The sequence below is a fragment of the Protopterus annectens genome, chromosome 12.part0 (assembly GCF_019279795.1).
Source record: "Protopterus annectens isolate FY-2018-M chromosome 12.part0, PAN1.0, whole genome shotgun sequence".
NCBI lineage: Eukaryota > Metazoa > Chordata > Ceratodontiformes > Protopteridae > Protopterus > Protopterus annectens.
Genome location: NC_056746.1, coordinates 1,193,723,643 through 1,193,743,346, shown reverse-complemented (window position 1 = coordinate 1,193,743,346; position 19,704 = coordinate 1,193,723,643). Strand labels below are relative to the sequence as shown.

Below are 19,704 nucleotides of genomic sequence, written 5' to 3'. Positions count from 1 at the left end.
TAGTTGTTGTGTAGAGCAAATGTCCAGAAGAAATGTTAGAGCCAGCAAACTGCTGCATGATTTTAACATCTTAGTAAAACAAGGATGTAAGTACAGGTGGTTGAAGAAATCATGAATTCATCATAGTCCATATAACGAAATTTTCCCCAGTGTTAGCCTGCATTGTGTACCTCAGACAAACTGCAAAGTCTATTGACGTCAGCCTAGGGAATGAACACACTATGTACATTTTATCTTATAAAAGTGTGCAGCATCCTCACATTCTGATGGCATGTAGGGAAGCACAGACTTGAAACACTCGGAATAATGTATATGAATAATTAGCTGCAGCAGAACTCTTGAGAGCTGGTAACTTGCATAATATTGCACTAAATTTATGGAATCTGAGTTAGTGAAATTAGGAATGGAGATTTTATTTGCAAGACTGTTTAAATTTTCAATTTACTATTTTATAGTAAAGTGTCTCTACTGTCAATGTAAATCAGGATGAGTTTGTATTAAACACTGTTGTTAAAAAATGATATTCTACACCATTTAATTAATAAGACAGTGGCAAAGTAATTTCAAAATTATTATGACCATGCACCAGTCATAGATTCATGAATTCACAGACATTCAAAGCCTACTGAGTCATATAACAATTCACATCTTGTTAGCACTCTCCCTTACGCCTCATCTCACAACTGTAATTATTGTCTCTTGTTTATTTCTGTTGTCTGTAAGAGTGGAAGAAATGTATGTGCATGTTTATATTTGTAAGGGTATAGATACCATAAATGAAAGATGGAAAAAACAGTTGGTCAACAATATTGAATTGCTCTTGGAAATGAACATGTCAAGATGCTGGCTGAATTCTGTTCTTATCAACAATGTGCAGTAAACCCATTATAAAAGCTGGTGTTACTGTTCTGCACAGCTATAAATTTTGTCATGCTTCCTCTGCATGTTTTATTTTTAAAATGGTAAAGAGCTCACATGGCCATTTGCTATGCTTTTTAGTTATCAGTACTCCCCTAAGTATGTTGTGCCAATGCCAGGATTGAGGGAGCAGTGGTCTGCTGAGTGAAGGCGTGTTAGTCTTAGTGTTGCTTTATTGCAGCATAAAGGCCTCCCTACTTAATATCTGTGACATCTCTTTTCTCCTAATCACTGCCTGTGAGTCAGACAATGTATTATGACACAACAGCATTCCTTACTTAGTTATAACCTTGAATTTCTGAATCACATTCACCATGAATTTTGAATCTGCCATGTCAACATTATAGGTAATCAACTGTATTTTCATGAATTCTTTTCAATGACAGTTATGGCTGAATTCAACATTTCATACCTAGATAATTAACAAATTAGTAGTTTGGCTTTATTGTAGATTTTTGTTACTTCTATCCAGTGAATGGTAATCTATAGTTTACATATACTAGTGAATGATTGCTTTCTCTCTCTATATATATATATAGAGAGCTAGAGAGAGAGAGAGAGAGAAGAAAAGAGAAAGGCAGATTATGCTGCAAAACTGATGAAAAGACAGGTTTGTTGAGCACCTTTCTGACACATTAAGCACCCCCTCATGGCTGTTAAGCACTAGTGCCATGTTTAACAGTTCTCAGCAGCCATAGCAGAAAAGAATAGGAACCTGCTAAACCAACTTAAATGCTATATTTGGACGTCTTTACTAATTCCAAATGAAGTGTTCACTTCCTTCCTAGTGTACCTCCTCGGTGGTTGTTCTCTTCTCTGTAAGGCCTTCTAATATGTAAACCACTTACTGCTTCTACATTGTTTTTCTTTCTAACTTTTTTATTGTAGGGGAGAAGGAAAAGCCCCTTATACTACAAAAAATTATGATATGGTCTTTACAATTAAAATCTAGGAAGTTATATGTTTTTGACATGGATATTAAGATTCACCTTGAGATTGAATTTCTTGAGATTCGTGTCTTGAACTCATGACATCTTGCTATGATCAGAGACCTGATTGTGATCCTCTATAACTCTAGCAGCAAGACTGGGATTTGGATGGCATAACTCAATACTTGAAGTGTTGAAAACAGATTTGTGATAATTAAGAACTTGTATACTGGAGCTTGTAGTGGCATTTATTGCCAAAAATGGTGACTTATACTAAGCCAAAAGACAATTAGGATATATAAAGCCTTAAAACACTGGTTCAATTCCCAACTTTGCTTTATACTGAAATATCTGAGATGATACCCCTAGAAAAAGACAACAATATAGCACTCATTTTATGTTCATGACTGTGTTACAGTCTGTCTTCTCATGAGCTCCCAGACAACTGGTTTGGGACTAATCTCACTCTTGATTATTACTTGGGTTATATACGTTATAATAAATATTCAAACATTAAGATAGTCAAATTTATTGCAGGAAAAGTTTATTCCAAGCCTCAAACCCTTCAACAAAACAAACACACACACACACACACACACACACACACACACACACACACACACACACACACACACACACACACACACACACACACACACACACACACTCGCGCGCACGCACATGCATGCACATTTTAATGCAGCATCTCTCCAGGTTGTAGTATCAATAAACATGTGAAATCTGAATGGAGGTTGCTATTATGAGTATTGGACTGATCTGGTACCAGCTGGACCTCTGCTGAAATAACTCCTGAGCTAACACGCATACAATTCTGTATCACTCTAGTCTCTTGCATTTTTATTTGCCGCTCACAGCACACCTTCAAACTTCTGTAATTAATTGCCATGTTATGAGTAACTAAGTAAGATAACAAAACTGTAAAACTAAGTGTAGCCATTCACATATCCTTCTACTTGTAATTTGTGTATTAACTACATAATGTTAATGCCCACACTCTTACACTGGTATATTGGTATAACAGATGTCCCACCTCTGCTACACAACTATATATTTCAGTTAATTACAAGTAGTTTATGCAATGTATTGCTTATATTGTGTATTATTTACCTAGACAACGTAATACAATGTTCTGATAACATTTCTCCAATGTATTGTATTATTTCTTAGAAAAATGTACTGTCTAAGCAAAGTTTTCAATGTACTGTCTAAGCAAAGTTTTCTTACATTACTTTTACACTGTACTGTTTTAGCTCAATTGGAACTCTGCATGTAACTAATTATAATGTGTTTCAAAAACTGAAAATAAACATGATCCAGTAGGGCTGGCTTGGTTTACAAAGCATAAATAAACAAATAAAATAGTCTCAGACACTCTGAGACTTTGGAAGTGACTTGACTGTTTTATATACTCTTTCATCTTGCTTCTTCTTGTACCTGATATTGAGTTGACTGGAATCAGACGATCAGTTTTACCAAAACAAAGACTTGCTGTGAAACTTAACAAGTCTGCAGCCTTTATATATGAAGTGCCAGAGATGGGATCTAGTAAATCAGAAAAAGACATTTACACTGGTATATTGTTTGTGAAATATGTGCAGTTTTCAAGGCCATGGTGTACTGTGTGCACTGTCGGAGACTGGTTCCATTAAGCTAGTCACACGGGAATATCATTTAAGTGATGCAGTGAAAGGACCACAGGTCCACAACATGCATTACCTATCAAGTGGAAGGAGTTAATAAAAATCTGTTAGACAATTCTGGAAGTAAAGAGTATACAGGTAAACAGCTGACTTAGCATGAAACTACACATCAAGGGTATAGTTATGCAATGAAAATGGAAGGGGAAAATTTAAGAATGAAAGTGAGAAAATAAAATTTGACTAAGTAACAGCCTTCATCTCATATTATTATGTCTCTTGTAAGAAGACAATAGACATACTTACGCAAGAGCAGCACATGAAGACCATAATAAAAGAACCGAACACACCAGCACAGCCCACCACCCAGGTCATGCGCAGGAAGAGGATTACACCAAAGATGTTCTGCAGACATGGGAGGTAGACTCCCATGAAGGTCCCCATCCGAGGAGCCTGTAGAAAAATTTGACAATCATTACTCAGAAGCCAGCTTATCTATTGTTTAAAATTTCAAGCAGTAACTCAAATTACACAAAAAGCAAACAAGCTCTGCTAACTCATATAAAGCAGAAGATGGGGCTATTTGTGCATGTTTTACAATGGCTACAGTGACAGTTTATAATGATTACAGAATAAACATATTTTGACATACTTTGCCTACTAAATTGAAAGCCATGGCATACACTAGTTGTATGATTAATCAAATCACTGAAGGTCTGAGGAAAGGATTTACCAGAAGCAAACACTTTGGAGCTTCCAGCACTAAAACATAACTTACTGTACTTTGCATCATAACGGCTTATGCTAAAATGTTTTTGTAACTCTTTTCACCTGCCAGTAAAACTAAAGTCATTACATTATATGTTAATTCATAGTGACCAACTGTTGAGGAATCATCAGTGAAGGCAGGGGATACAACAACAATGTATAAGTACAGGTGTATAAAAGACTGAAATGCAAGGTTCAAGACAGCAGTTAAAGGAAAAGTCCATACTCCCTTGCAGTTTATCTTAGTCCTGAGATTTATTTTCCCCTACAATATGGTTAAAGTATGGTTTAGTTAACAACCAGTCTGTGCTTTATAAAGATTTTTTTTATTTAATTCTCTTGGAATCAAAGGAAGGGAAAGCATGCCCACTTTCTAAGATTAACCTTGTGTGCTTTGGCAGATGAATTTGTCTCCATCCACATGACATATCACATACATAGCTTTTCCTCTCAGGTACCACCTACAATCTTACATATGCAGTTCTCAGTTTTTCTGATGCCAGCAGGTGCTAGAAAACACATGTAGAGAGCAGTAGAACTTTCCTCCACTGTCTTTGTTACGGAGAGGTTAGAGAAACAGTATCAGTGCGCGTAGATTCATAGGATCATAGGTTTGTACTAGGCTAATGGCCCTGGTGCCTTTACAAGTCTAGCCCATAGAAGTGCCCTGGCATTGTGCTGCCTGTCGTTAGTTCCCAGTGCCTCTATCAAGTAGAGTCACTGGAATAATCCCCGGGGTGAACTTTCTAGTTCCCATCCACTCATCAAGATTTCTCTTGAAGAGGGCTAGTGAGGTGCTCTACTTGACATGTATGAGAAGTCTATTCCAGAGCATGGGCAGTCTCTGGGTTATGAACCTGTCCCTCCAGCATGTTCTGTTGATTGTTGTAATGAGGTTGAGGTCTTTGGAGTGTGTGATGTGGAGGGATTGGATTTCTTTAGATGAAGCATTTCTAACAAAGCTGGGTCAGACATGGCTTTGTAAGTCAAGCAGAGATTGCCTCTTTGTAGATGATATGAGACTAAGAATAGCTTGAGATGTTTGAGTCTGTCCATATAGGACATGTCTTTAAGGCTAGGATCCTCTTCATGATGTATATTTGTGGCATCTCCAGCTGTTGCAGGTGTCTAGTGAGGCACATGTCAAATGGGGCATTATACTCTATGATTGATTTAATGAGGGAAGAGTCGCGAGAAATGATGACCTCTTTCTTCCTGGATGCAAAACCCTTGGTAATGAGATGTACCACAAAAAAGGACTTTCTGATCACATTGGCAATGTGCTGGTCGAAGGAGAGGTTGCTGTTAACCTGTGTCCCCAGATCTCTTATAACGCCATCAGTGTTGAGTTGGCTCTCATCGATGTGGTAATTAGTGGGAACTGAGTTTTTCCCAAAGGAGATGATGACGCATTTTTTGGCATTAAGCTTAAGGCAATGGTTTTGACACCAGTCATTGGTATCCGTGAGGTCTTTCTGTAGGATATCTGCATCCCTTAGGGAGTTAATAATGGCTCCCAGCTTGCAGTCATCTGGGAATTTGGTCAGCCAGAGTCCCTCTGTGTTGGCCTGGACTTCTTGAGAAGTAGATGCCGAACAGGAGAGGACCCAGGATCAATCCCTGTGGGACTCCACTTGTGACAGATCGGCTGTCTGACTTGGAGTCCACTACTTTCACACTGTAGGTTCTATCTGTGAGCCAATTTGCAACCCACCTAATGCTATAGGGGTTGATGCCTAGTTTGCTGAGTCTATCAATAATTCCTGAGTGAGGAATGGTATCAAAGGCCTTGGCGAGATCGAGGTAGGCTGTATGAACTGCCTTACCTTCATCCACCGCTCTGGTGACTGACTCAAAGAAGTCAACCAGGTTGAGAAAGCATGCTCTACCTTTCATAAAACCACACTGTGTGGGATCTAGAGTTTGGAGATTCCCTATATCCTTGTTAATTAGGTCCATGATGATGCGCTCCAGAGCCTTACATATCAGACTCATCAGGCTAATGGGGCAATACTTTCCAGGGTCTATAGTTGCTCCTCCTTTATGGAGAGGGATGACTGTAGCAGTGTACCATTCAGTAGGGACAAAGCTTGAGGTGAGGCTGTGAGTGAACAGAGCACACATATGTGGTGCTAGTTCACTTTGTAGTTCATGTAGAACACAGCCAGCAATAGTGTCGGGTCCCATGGAATCTGTATTCTTGGCCTTAGACAATACAGCTTTAACCTGTGCTGCAGTAATGCTGGGTGCCTGGTATTCTTCTGTTATTGAGATTGGTCCTTTGGGGGGGGGGGGGCAAAGTTGGCACTGAATCTGTCGGCCAGTATGCTGGCAATATCTGTTGGCTCAGTATAGGAGGTACCATTGTGCAGTAACTCAGGGCAAATCTGGGTACTGCCATGGAGATTCTTGATATAACTTTGTAGTTGTCTTTAGTGTCTGCCTCAATTCTGCCTTCATAGCTGAGTTTGGAGGTTTTGATGAGGGACCTCAACTTTTTGTTGAAGCTAATAAGGGAATTTTTCTAGTCTCGGGACTTCATCTTTTTCTGCAACAGTTTCTTCCTTCTGTTGTAGAGTTTATTAATAGCAGGGGACCACCAGACTGCCTTCCTTTTTTTGGAGGAGAGCTTCTTGGTTCTGTTGGGTATGGCTAGTTCCATGCATTTATGTATGTATTCGTACAGTGCATTGGTGTATGATGTGGCAGTCATGCATCTATTCTCCATTGGCATGGGTGCCATGAAGTTAGCCACCTCTGTTTTTAGGAGTCCAGAGCCAGCTTTGGAGATGTTTTTCATGGTGAATACCTTTGTGGGGGGTGTGGGTGAGATGTGGATTTCCATGGTGATTAGTTTGTTGGCAGATCTAACCAGGGAGGAATTGACTATTGGTGTAGAGCAACAGTTGCCCATGTTAGTAATAACCAGGTCAAGGATGTTGCTTCCTCTAGTGGGGGTAAGAATGAGCTGGTTCAAGGCATTGGGAATTGATGAATTCCAGGAAGTGTTGGGCCAGTGCATTGGTGCATGAGTAGTTTTCCCAGCTAATGGAGGAGTAGTTGAAGTCACCTAGTATGAGAGTGTTGAGTTGGATCTTAATAGTTTCCAGGGTGCTTAGGAATGTGGAGGAAGAGTTTTGGGACATGGTTGGGGACCTATAGCAGGCTACGACCTGAATCGCCATCTTATCCAATGTTAGATCACTGATCACTGTTAGTTGCACCTGGAGTATCTCAGATGTGTTATGCTGGGCTACTAGAATGGAGGTGTGCATATCCTTTATGAATATGGAGACACCACTGCCTTTGGAGCTTCGGTCCATGTTCTGGGGATGAAAGGTGTGGAATGAGTTATAGCCTGGTAGTGCAGGGTGCTTTCTGCTGCTTTAAACCAGGTCTCTGTTACAGCACAAATGTAGACGTTCTCCATTTTGAGGAGTGCTTTGAGAGAAAAGCACATTTTTTGTACAGTGATCCACTTGTAAGATGTATTCCTTTCTATAAGTGCAACATTTTTACAGACAGCAGTGCTTTTGTCTTAATACTTAGAATGTGGGTGTGCTTTCCCTTCCTGTAGTACCAAGAGCAACTGCTAATTTGTCATGCTCAAGGATTATGGTTGCAACAGAAGTGGGACATGTAATACACATATTCATCTATGCCTCAGGTAACAATGTAATTCACAAATACATTTGCATCTCAGTTAACAAAAAAAAAAAAAACTTGTAGCACAAATTATGCCCATTTTGTACTTGGGTGCATTGTAAAGTAAGAGATACCAAGACAAAAATATAAAAATAAAATGCTTCTAAGCAAATAGAGCATATTCTTCTGTATTCAGAGCAGAAATACAAATCTTATCACTGCAGACACTAATGAATTTCAGAAGTAGTGTATAAGCCTGTTAAATGTTATTTGAAGCATGATGTAATGGTTAACAGTTCCTGGCTTAAAGTGATAGCTTTGACATCTCAGGAAGAGTGTGTGTTTGAGGGGTTATACTAATACCTCAAGGACTACAAAGTGGCAGCTTTAGAAAAATGTACAGTTCAGCTAATTTATTTTGTTGAGGATTTAAAACTATTGTGAAAAGGTCATGGCAGCTTTGAGAGCAATGCAAATCAGGGTAATTCAGATAATAAGTGAAAAGTAGTCAGGTTCCAGAAGCTGTGTAAGATGTCTGTGACTCATACGACTGCCATTCTATTTATAGTGAGTTAAAAAACAAACACTGCATTTCCTTATGGCTAACATGATTTGTATAAAGGGACCTGAAATGAATTATGGGAACAAGATCTCCACGAAGTAAAACAAGATCACATTAATATGGCAGGCTCTAAGACTGCCATTTTGGGGAAAGCGTACATCCCAAAGACATACTGTAGGTAGATTGGACACTCTAAATTGGCCGTAGGTGTGAGTGTGTGTGTGTGTGTGTGTGTGTGTGTGTGTGTGTGTGTGTGTGTGTGTGTGTGTGTGTGTGTGTGTGTGTGTGTGTGCCTTCTGTGGAAGGTTGGAAGCCGGGCTGGCAACTCAACACTGTAAAACTCCACTGCCAATCATGAGCGGACAGGTGATCCGCTGTGGTGACCCCTAACCGGGAAAAGCCGAAAGAAGAAGAAGAAGTTAAATATACTAAGAAGCACATAGAGTAACTTTGATGCATTACAACAGCTCAGATATAAAGAGTAATGCATGAACTTTAAGCCAGAAATGGTTGCGATTCAGAAAGTGATACAGTATAGATTAGAAAACATAGGAGTGAAGAAACCAAAGAAAACTGATGAAGGCGAATAAGCTATTCAGATCTTCAGGCTATCACTTGTGCAGTAATGGCCAAAAGGTCAAGATAGAGGAGGAGTGACTGCTTATATTAGGCATGTCAAAAATGGGGAGGTACTTCAGAACAGTGGGTTGGATCAAGGAAGACAGGAACACAAAGACCATCAAAATTACCTTACAGCAGTCATAGAGAATATTAGATAGAAAATAGTGAGGGGTGGTAGATGATGGAAGAGAGGATGTTGAATAAATAAAAGAATGGAGATGAAAAAGAAAATTCTTATAATGAGAGACTGAATCATCCATAAACAGAGTGGTGCATATCTGCATTCACTTCAAGGAGAAAGAAGGAAATATTGGCAACATTATAATAAAAAAGATTCACTCTGCTAATACAGGAAAGTGCTGAAAAGGGGCAATGAACTTAGGATGAGGGATTCAAGACCTTGAAATGAAAGCAGCATCAGGTTAGTACTGATCATACAATGGTGTGATCCACCATGAGTGAGGCGGGAAACAGGAAAACAAAAACAAAGTGCAGAGAAAGAATATACCAAAATGGAGGACTGCAGTCAAGAAAGGGGATAAAGAAAGCAATAAACTTCTAAACAGCTGTGAAAAAAGGGGAAAGGAAAAACAGGAACACAGTTACAAGGAAGATGTCAGTGTGGTTCAACAGGGTGGCCAAGAAAGCAGTCTATGGAAAATAAGAAAGGATATTCCATGAGTTAATAATAAGGAACAGAGACTAGATGGGAGTTCAAGAAAGCTGGAAAGGGGGGCTTCAAGTATACAAAAGCTAATACAAATGTAAAGAAAGATCCTGCACAAGGAATAAGGAGTGGGATGAAAGGATTCTTTAGGTACATATGGGTAGAAAAGTAGTCAAGACATTTACAAAGATTGCTCACAGAGTGAAATGTGAATAATGTGGATGGGGCAGAGACAGAAATTTTCCATTACTTCTTCATTTATGTGGCACAGAGGGATAATGCCAAGATTATGACACAGTTGTCTGAAAATAGATTAGCGATGAAGATGTTGGAGAAAATAGGTGTTAGGTTGAGCTTTAAGAATGAGCAGCTAATGGCAGCTCACTTATCCTGGCAGAGCAAACGGATCAAGTTCTGCAGCAGAACTGACACCTGTGAGTCAAACTGTAGGTGCACACATTGTACGAGAAAAGCAGGATACAGTAATATGGACCTGCTAATAGGCACAGTGAATGTGTGGAATTACACAGCTACATAGGAGTCTAGCATAGAAAGTAATGCATTGAGCCTGCCCCATAGTAGTAATATCTACTCCCTGCAGAATTACAACCTGATGTCCCTAGTACTTGCCTTCCATGACTGTTGCTGAGAGATGTTAGAAAACAGAGGAAGAAATGGGTCAGTGGTAGATGGGAATTCGATGGCTGCAGCAAATCACAGTCCAAAAACAAAACCTACTAAAAATTCTTCACTCCATCTTCACAAAGAGAAGATAGGAAGAGTGCCTGAAAGGTGAAGGAAAAATAACATCTCACTGTCATATGTCATGTAAAGTTGTAGAAAGTAAATTCAAAGAATTAAGGTAAGACATGTAGGAGGGTCTTAACAGTATACCACAGGGTCCTAAAAAACATTTCAGATGTCCTTACATACTGCCTGTCAGAACACTTTAACCAGTCACTCAGCAATGATGAGGCTCTGGAGGGCTGGAGAATCATAAAGGTGATGCCATTCAATAAGATGGAACTAGAAATGGTACAGGAATCTTCAGACCCAAAAGCCTGAGGTCAGTAATAAGAATAATCATGGTGGAAATATTGGGAGAGACAAAATGCTTTAGTAAGGACCTTAAGAACCAAGACATGGACGGTATGTGTATGTATGTGAATGTGCATGTGTTGCTGTGTACATATTTGAGTGAGTGAGTGAGTGTGTGTGTGTGTGTGTGTGTGTGTGTGTGTGTGTGTGTGTGTGTGTGTGTGTGTGTGTGTGTGTGTGTGTGTGTGCGTGTGTGTGAGTATGCGTGAATGCGTATGTGTGTATGTGTGCTTGCTTGTGAGTAGTGTTTGTGTGAGCATGTATGTCAGGTGTGTGTGTGGAAATCTTAGTTCACCTTAGTCCTAACTTCTGAAAGCTGTTTCCCAGACAGTAATTCAAACAAGTTTGGTCTGAAGTACTGTTAGGGTTAAGCGATTAGAAAAGGAAACATTTTCCTTTTTCAATTGTGTGGTAGTTCAATATATTTTTTCAGGTAAGTTTGTTTTTAACATGCCAGTGGAGTGCTATATATATATATATATATATATATATATATATATATATATATATATATCTATACATATGTGTGTATATATATGTATATATATATATATATATATATATATATATATATATATATATATATATATATATATATATATAGACACACAAAGTACAGATTGAGAGAAAGAGAGACACATGCAAACATGCATGTTTGTGCATGTATATCTATACAGGCTAACTGATAACTATTTGAGTCATATATGATTGCCTGACACAAGTGCAATCACAAATGACAGAAATTTCCAGAATATGAACAGCACTTAGAAGCTAAAACAAATCACTGTAAAAGCCTTCTTTTGTAGGGACCAACCTGCCCCGATCTGCATCACCCCTAATACTTGTATGTACTAATTTAGAGATTGCATCTTCAGGGGAAAAGGGAAAATCCATGGTAAACAGATAATTTGTCATTCCATGGAAAAGCCTGCCAGTCATACAGTTGTGACCACATAAATGAGTGTCAGTCACTAGTGTTTCAAAAACAAACCTTTCCATTCTTGTATATACATACATCCTGAAACAGAGTTCAAATAAAGTGCTATATCAGTTAGTAGCCTTTTGGAAGAAAATTATTTAGTTCAGGAGCCCAACAGTAAAGTATCATATGCATTAGGCAGGACTCAAATTTGGAGACTGAGTATGACTAATATTGTTACTCTACCCTTAAGCTATTTTAAAAGTTAAGACCTAGCCACTGTTTTATAGCAACAGTTAATACAATGCAATAAATAAATAAATAATAAAATTTGTAGTTTCACTTCCTCTGCTCTGATTGGTCTGCATGTATAACATATGTATGAATAAAAGATGAGGCTGCAACAAAAACACTGGTCTTTCTTGCTTCAGTAGCTTAGAGGTAGCACAGTCACAGCATTCATATGGAAAGTCTGGGTTCAAGTCTTAGCTGAAGCACACCATTCTTTAGTGTATGTTCCTGTAATCGGATTGGGCTTTTACTTTTAGAAAAGATTCTGATTGATAGAGCAGTTTTCCCGTTCGATTCTCGGCTGGAGTGCCTTCTGTGTGGAGTCTGCATGTCCTTCCTATGGTCTAGTGATGTTTAAAGACATGCAGGTAGGTGCTTGCATGGATGGGTGTGCCTTCCTTGAAGGTTGGGCATCAGGCTGGCAACTCAGCACTGTAAAAAATCCACTGCTAATCATTAGCGGACCAAAGTTCTGCTGTGGCGACCACTAACCGGGAAAAGCCAAAAGACATTAGTATAAGAGCTCTGGTTCAGTGAGTATGTTGATGTACTTTCTTATTTCCTCTTTGTTTGACTAGTTTATATTCTGGGTTGGGGAGATAGAAATGCTTCTACACTTAGTTTTGTGTGTCCCTTAAAATGAACATTGGTACTAAGTGACAAAAAGGGTCAGAGGATCAGCCCACTTAGGCAAAAACACATAATTAAAAAGGTAAACACAGGTAAAAGTACAATATAAATACATAAGTAAATAAAATGTGTAGCTGCATTCCTGTGTATTTATTGGTCTGCTTGTGTGTATCATAACAATGTAGACCATTTTAGCTGTTTCAGTACCTTAGTGGTATAACAGTGATAGCATCCCAGAGGGTCTTCACTTAAGTCTTAAATGAAACATACATTTCTTTTGTGCTGTGTATTTCTGGACTTTGCGTATTTTGCTTTTAAAAAGCTTCTAACATGTTGTATCAGGGGAAAAGGTGTTTCTGAGCTTTGTTACATATATGTCTCTTATTCAAACCAAGGTCACAAGTGAAAAAAGGGCCTGGAGACCAGGCAACCCTAACAAAAAGATAAAAAAAAGTAAAAACAAGCAGTTAACAAATATTGTTATTCATGTAAACAAATAAATATACATACATGCATACATACATACATATATAAATGAATGAGATGCAATTGGAGGTGTAATTGCATTCCTCTATTCTTATTGATTGTTTTTTGTCAAATATGCTTGAGGAAGAGAAGGTACTTCAAAACATTTAACAGTTCTTGGCCCCTTTGGTAATTTAGTAGTAGAGTACCCAGCACAGAAATATGGATGGTCTAGGTTTGAGTCATAGTTGAAGCAGGTACTTTAATGTTAGACAGCTGGATTTGACCAAAGTCTTTGCTTTTAACTGATGAGGCACTTTTCTGATCTTTGGTTTAGGGAGTTTTTTTGATTACACTCTTCTTTCCCCACTTTGCCTTATACTTGAATTGATGAGTTGGGCAGAAGATGATTCTACATTTAATTATATATGTGTTCCATAGTCGGCCTGAGGTAGTGGGTAGCAAGAAGGTCTGTGGAACAGCCTTCTTACCAACTAAAAACACAAATACAGGTATGGGAGAATGAATGAATGCCTGATTGAATGAATGAGTGAATAAATGAATAAATGGTGTGCTTTGCTGTAGTTCCTATGCTCTTATTGGTCTTGTGTGTGTGTGTGTGTGTGTGTGTGTGTGTGTGTGTGTGTGTGTGTGTGTGTGTGTGTGTGTGTGTGTGTGTGTGTGTGTCTGTGCATGTGCACGCAAGTGTGAGCACTAGTGTATATTTACACCTGTATATAATTTTATTACTGAAATCCACAGTTTACCCATACAGGGTTACAACTTTCCTAACAGTCTGTGTAAGTGTAGCAGAGTAGTAAAACACTAGGAAAAGTTGAAATTAATTACATTTTTATTATTTATTTATTTATTTTACATTTGTTGACCAAGAGCATCCGACTGAGCAAAAGCCCTTTTTCAGAGGAGGCCTGGGGAGAAAAGCTCCAGACACATTTATAGGACAATTTAGCAATAGCAATTTAACATTAATGTTAGAGAAAAGGAATAATCCAAGAATTATTTAGGAATACAATTGTCATTAGAATACAACATTAGAGAAAAGAATAATACAATAATTATTTAGGTATGCAATCATCTTTATGATAGTCAGGGTCAAAGTTGGTTACTATGAAACTTAGAAGGGAGGAGTTTGGTCAGGGAGGATGTGAGCAGAGGCAGGTCCAGTGTTTTTTAAAGTAATCTTTGATGGCTATTTTAAATTGTTTAGGGTTTGTTATTTCTAGAGGGAGTTTGTTCCATGCAGTAGATGGGTGGTAATTATATAAGTTGCAGCCAGTTTTGGTTTTTGGTTTGTCAACCTTTAGTAAGTCTTGGGTTGCACTTCTGAGATGTCTGGTGGGAGAGTAGTGTGAGATGAGAGATGATAGAGCTGGGCAGAAAGACGGTTGATATAGAATGGAGTAGTTCATTTGTAGTTGGGATTGAAGTAGCAGGTGAGGTAGCTCAAGCCAGTTTAGGAATATGAGGGAGAGGCAGTGATGAGATTTATATGATTGTTTAGATTAGTAAGTATTTGGGAGCAGTAAGTTAGACAAGGAAGAAGATAGGCATGGGTTAGACTATGTCTAACTTCAGTGGTGAGGAATCTGCTATTTCTGTACAGACGTCCTAGCTTCTTATGGGTTTTCCTAATGCAATTATTAATATGTAGATCAAATTTTATTTGGTTGTCTATGGTGATGCCAAGTAGTTTTGCGTTGTTATCAACTTCAATAGAAGTATTATTTAAGGATGTTATGGTAAAGGAAGATTTGATGTGGTTAACAGATTTAGGGAGAAAGAGTAGAAGTTTAATTTTTTTAGGGTTGAGGATAAGCTGGTGTTTTTTGAGGCAAGTCTCAACAGAGTTGAAGGATGTCTGGGTAGTTGATAGAAGTTCAGAGGGAGAGTTTGCAATAGTGATGACTGCAGAGTTGTCTGCGTATTGGACAATGGTAGACTGAGGACAAGAAGAGTAGAATGAGTTGGTAAAGATATTAAAAAGTAATGGTCCAAGTATGGATCCTTGGTGAACACCAGTTTTAACATGCAGGGGAGATGAAAGTGCAGCGTCCCATCTAACTGACTTCTGTCTGTCAGTGAGATAACTGGAGAATCATGCTACTGTATCAGGAGTGAAGTAGAGGTCAGTGAGTTTATTAAGTAATCAGACCTGTGTTGTCCGCACAGCTTTGTGATTTCATTTATTCATCTTTCCTGTGTCTTACTACTGATAATATTATGAAAGACATTTTTGAATGACTGAGCTTGCCAAGTTGCATTACAGTGCATGACTAAACCTTCATTCATAAACTTCTGGAAGAGGTGGAGGTTGGGCTCTTGTGACACAGCCGTGAGGCCTACTCATACACAGGGCCTTAGAGGAGGAGGACCTCTACCAGAACTATGTTAATCCAGACCTGGAAAGGTAACTTTTTTTTCCGGGAGAAAAACAACAAACTGAAGAATAAGAGCAGTTGTGTATATATTTAAACTAATTCATTTTCATCACTTGATTAAGCTGAAATTTGACAAGTAACATCTAATCAATGTTCTATTCCTTGGTTTCAGTAAAGCCTTTGTCTCAGCTCATCATAAGTTATTGATGAGTAAACTGAAGGGGCATGAAGGTGGTGAAAATCTGACTAAATAGACAGAATGGTAAATGGGTGGCAGGAAGCAAATAGCAGTAGTTAGAAAAAGTAAACTCTGAAAAGGGAGGCAGAGATGCTTAGCGTGTTTCTACAGAGGTCTGTGCTAGTATCAGTGCTCTTTGCTATCTGTGTATCAGATATCACGGCACTGAAAACAAAATACAATGACACTGTGTTAGAAAGGAGAGCTAAAGGGAAGGGAGCAAGCCTTCAATTGGACACAAGGATACTGCTAAAGTAGGGTGAGAAAGTGTCAGTTAATATTAAAAGTACAAAAGTGTGAATAATGTTAAAGCTAAATGTGTGACTTAAATAATATAATCCCCAAGTAGAGTACCTACTGAGGTGGGTGGGCCTAAATAGCACAGATCAGGAAAAGATCATGGGGTGGCTGTAGTGGCAGAAATGAACCACCAGATTCAAACTGAGAAAGCTGTACCCAAAGTCAGCTGGATGGTCGATTATATCCTTAGGGGAATTGACTCCAGGAACATAGAAGTTACACTGCTCCCTTTTAGGTCCAAGTCAGGTCTTAGCTGTGGTACTTTGTTCAGTTCTGGTACCTGCAGAGGGATATGGATATATGGATATCAAGTTAGTCAATTAGGTCGAAAGAATGGCTAGAAGAGTAATAAAGGGACTGGATGAAAGGGGGTATTCGGAGAGGTTACAGGAACGTCTCTTATGGAAAGGTAAGAAAAAGAGACGTGATATGGATGCACACCACACTTAGGTGCAAGGCTGGTGTCAGCATTTTAGGGGCCTCAGCAAATTTCAAGTTGGGGGCTCCCTAGGTGCTTCCAGTCTGAGTATCACCCTGTCACTGCTATCCCTCATAAGCCACCTTTTATTCCATGATGCAAACTTTTTGGAGTAGTACACACAGACTGACCTGTAGCTACAACGTGCTTACATTAAACCAGGCCTACGTACCACACTATGTTGGCTCATCTCACAAAGGGACATTCACAGTTATTGGCATTTAGTTGCAAAAATTATACATTATAACAACTCTATGTACAGGACTGGACTTAGATAAAATGGCATCCTGGGTACTGTGTACTCTTTCAGGCCCCCCTCCCTGAGACGCACATGCACAGACACATGCGCAAAACACAGACACACAGACACAGACACACACACACACACACACACACACACACACACACACACACACACACACACACACACACACACACACACACACACACACACCCTCTAATGCCTTCACCCCTACCAATCTTGGGGTCCCCATACTATGCACATTACTTTTTTTCTTTCTTTTTTCACATTTCTCTTACTCTTTGCCTTTTTCAATAAGCCATAACTTTCTATATGCCCTGAAGTGCATTTTAAAGGTTTTTTTTCTTTTTATACAACCTTTTTCATCCAGTAATGGCTCTAACAGAAGAAATTCAGTGTTGCTGTTCACCTTTAATGTTCCTTGTATCCTTTCAACTGATCATATCTGGCCAAGATAGCATGGGAATAACCATTTAGGAAATAAGTCATTTAATCCAGAGACACAGAAGCCATAGGGTTATAGATGCTGTGGGATGCATTTTAGACCATTTTCCCAAACTTTTAATCCAACAGTGACCTAAATGAAAATCATGAGTAAGAAAATAATTTCAGTGTTATTTTTTTTTCTTTCAAGGAAGACGTAAGTTGTGTCCAAGGCTTAATATTCAATGCAGACAAAATAGTAGCTCACAATAAACTAACAAGGCAATTGTTGTGAGGATTTACAGGTCCTATCTGGGAATACTGCCTGCCTCCCTAACTCTCCCAAAAAGACAGCCACTGCCTATGCATCCCTCTGGTGTTAGATTAGGATGAAAACAATGGTTCAATGGACACAGTAATGTATTTCAAGTGACCATGCCTTCTCACCTTTAACCCCTAAAGGCAGCCACCTGTATACATGTCTGATGAGTAATTATGAGGAAACAGAAAAAATAATGACTAGAGTAATGTATATTATTTTGTTGGTCCTAGACAGTACACTGCCCTGTTACTAAGCTCTAGTATTCTTCTTTGTACACCTCTGAGGTCTGTGAGAAAAGTAAAAGAAACAATGACCACACTGTCTCCAGCTCAAACATAAGCTATAATGACCTCCTATGTACACCTCTAAAGTTTGACTGTGATGAAAATTAAAGAAGAAACAACCATATAATCTCCAGATACCCCCGCCCCCACATCATATAACCTGCACACACCTGAGCAGGACTGGGTTTAAAATGAGTGCATTGAGAGTAGAAGATATCAGCTTTGTCCTAACAAGGTCATATCATAGCCCAGTTCAGGTTAAAGAGCAAAGTTAGAAAATTAATATATTTTTTCTCCTCATTTTTCCTCAACCAGTAACAGCTTTTGTGGGGCCCCATACAGTCAAGGATGATTAAGAGGGCCCCTTGTATTGATTTATACACTATAGGAAGTGGGGGCCACCAGACTCATAGAAGATCTGAATGTTTTATGATATATTTTATACCTTACCTTTGAAATATAATTACTTGTTAGCTGCATTTCTTACTGATACCCAGAAGAATAATGCATGTGTCCTAGCATTATTGGGTGTGTGAACTGATACAAATCAGTGATATTTTAAGCACACACACAAGCATAATGTTGAGGAGTAATGCATATATGTCACTGTCCCTGATTTCACAGACCTTACCTGATTTTTGCTGCATAACTTTGCTCTGTCCTTAATAAAAAAGTTTGATTTGCTGGCAAGTCATTCAAGACTGCAGACAGCCAATAAATCCAGACAGAGTTTTATACTTCTTATTGTCCAAAACATGCATGTTGATGCAAAAGGTGTGATTCTATTAACTGTTTAAGTGAATTACAGTAATATTTAAAATGCATTCCTAATTTTGAGCCTTTATTCTCCTATTATTTTTTTGTATTGAGCAGGTCTCTGCAGCAAAGTCATTGACAGTTATAGTATCTGGTGTTCAGCCAGTATTTATACAACTCCTTTAAACAGAAAACCATCCCTGAAGATTGGACGCATCAGCTCTTCACGTTCGATGTGTGCAATGAGATCAGTTATTCTGGGCTGCTGATTTGTCTACTGCTTACCTTGCTCATGGTCATTATCAGCTTTATCCTAACAGGGTCATCCGTTCAGGTTAAAGAGTGGAATCGGGAAATTAATACATTTTTTTTCTCCCCATTTTCTTCAACCAGCATCAGCTTTTGTAGGGCCCCCACACAGTCAAGTTTAATTAAGGGCCCCCTGCAGCCACAGGTATTGCAGATACCTAATGCTATCTATGTTGTGAGTTTTAGTGGAGAAAACATCCACCAGTAGGGTTTAACTAAGCCAGGGGTACTAATTCAGTGATGAAATATTTAATAGAATTGTGATGCCTGTTACTTGGTAAGACACTGTTACTATAACCAGAGACATCTTTGAATTTTAAAGGAGATATAAGTAAGAGTTATTATTACCCACCTAGTTTATTAAGTATACAAGATTACTGTACTAGCTTGTATTAGTTTGACAGATATGTTATAAAATATGGAGATTTGATAACTTGTTGTGGTTGGGGCCCCTAAGAACAGGTGGCCCCAGTGACCAAAGGTTTCCTGGTGCCTAAAGCTGACTATACTTAAGTCTCTGTTTGACAGCATACAACTAAAGGGGGAAAGCAAAGGAGAGATGAGGGAACAAGCCTACCACATTAAAGCCAAAAAGTGAAAGCTCAGAGAATAATTCAAGAAAGCCTGGGATGGGTGCTGAACAAGAAAATAGGTAATGAGGGTCAAATGAAAGAGACTATCCACACAAATACGCCAGGCTAAATAACAACTTTCTTTCTGCAGTCACATGTATGTAATGCAATGCCTGCACTGAACCTGTCT

General features: G+C 38.8%; 1 protein-coding gene across 1 annotated transcript in view; it reads right to left on the bottom strand.

Annotated features, from left to right (window-relative positions):
• The window catches only part of SLC12A5 (solute carrier family 12 member 5), a 1,753,644-nt gene that overhangs the window by 1,071,015 nt on the left and 662,925 nt on the right, over window positions 1-19,704 (bottom strand). The window contains exon 4 of the mRNA XM_044090243.1: window positions 3,812-3,958. Within this exon, the coding sequence (XP_043946178.1) occupies window positions 3,812-3,958 (147 nt within the window). The remainder of the gene's footprint in view (window positions 1-3,811; window positions 3,959-19,704) is intronic.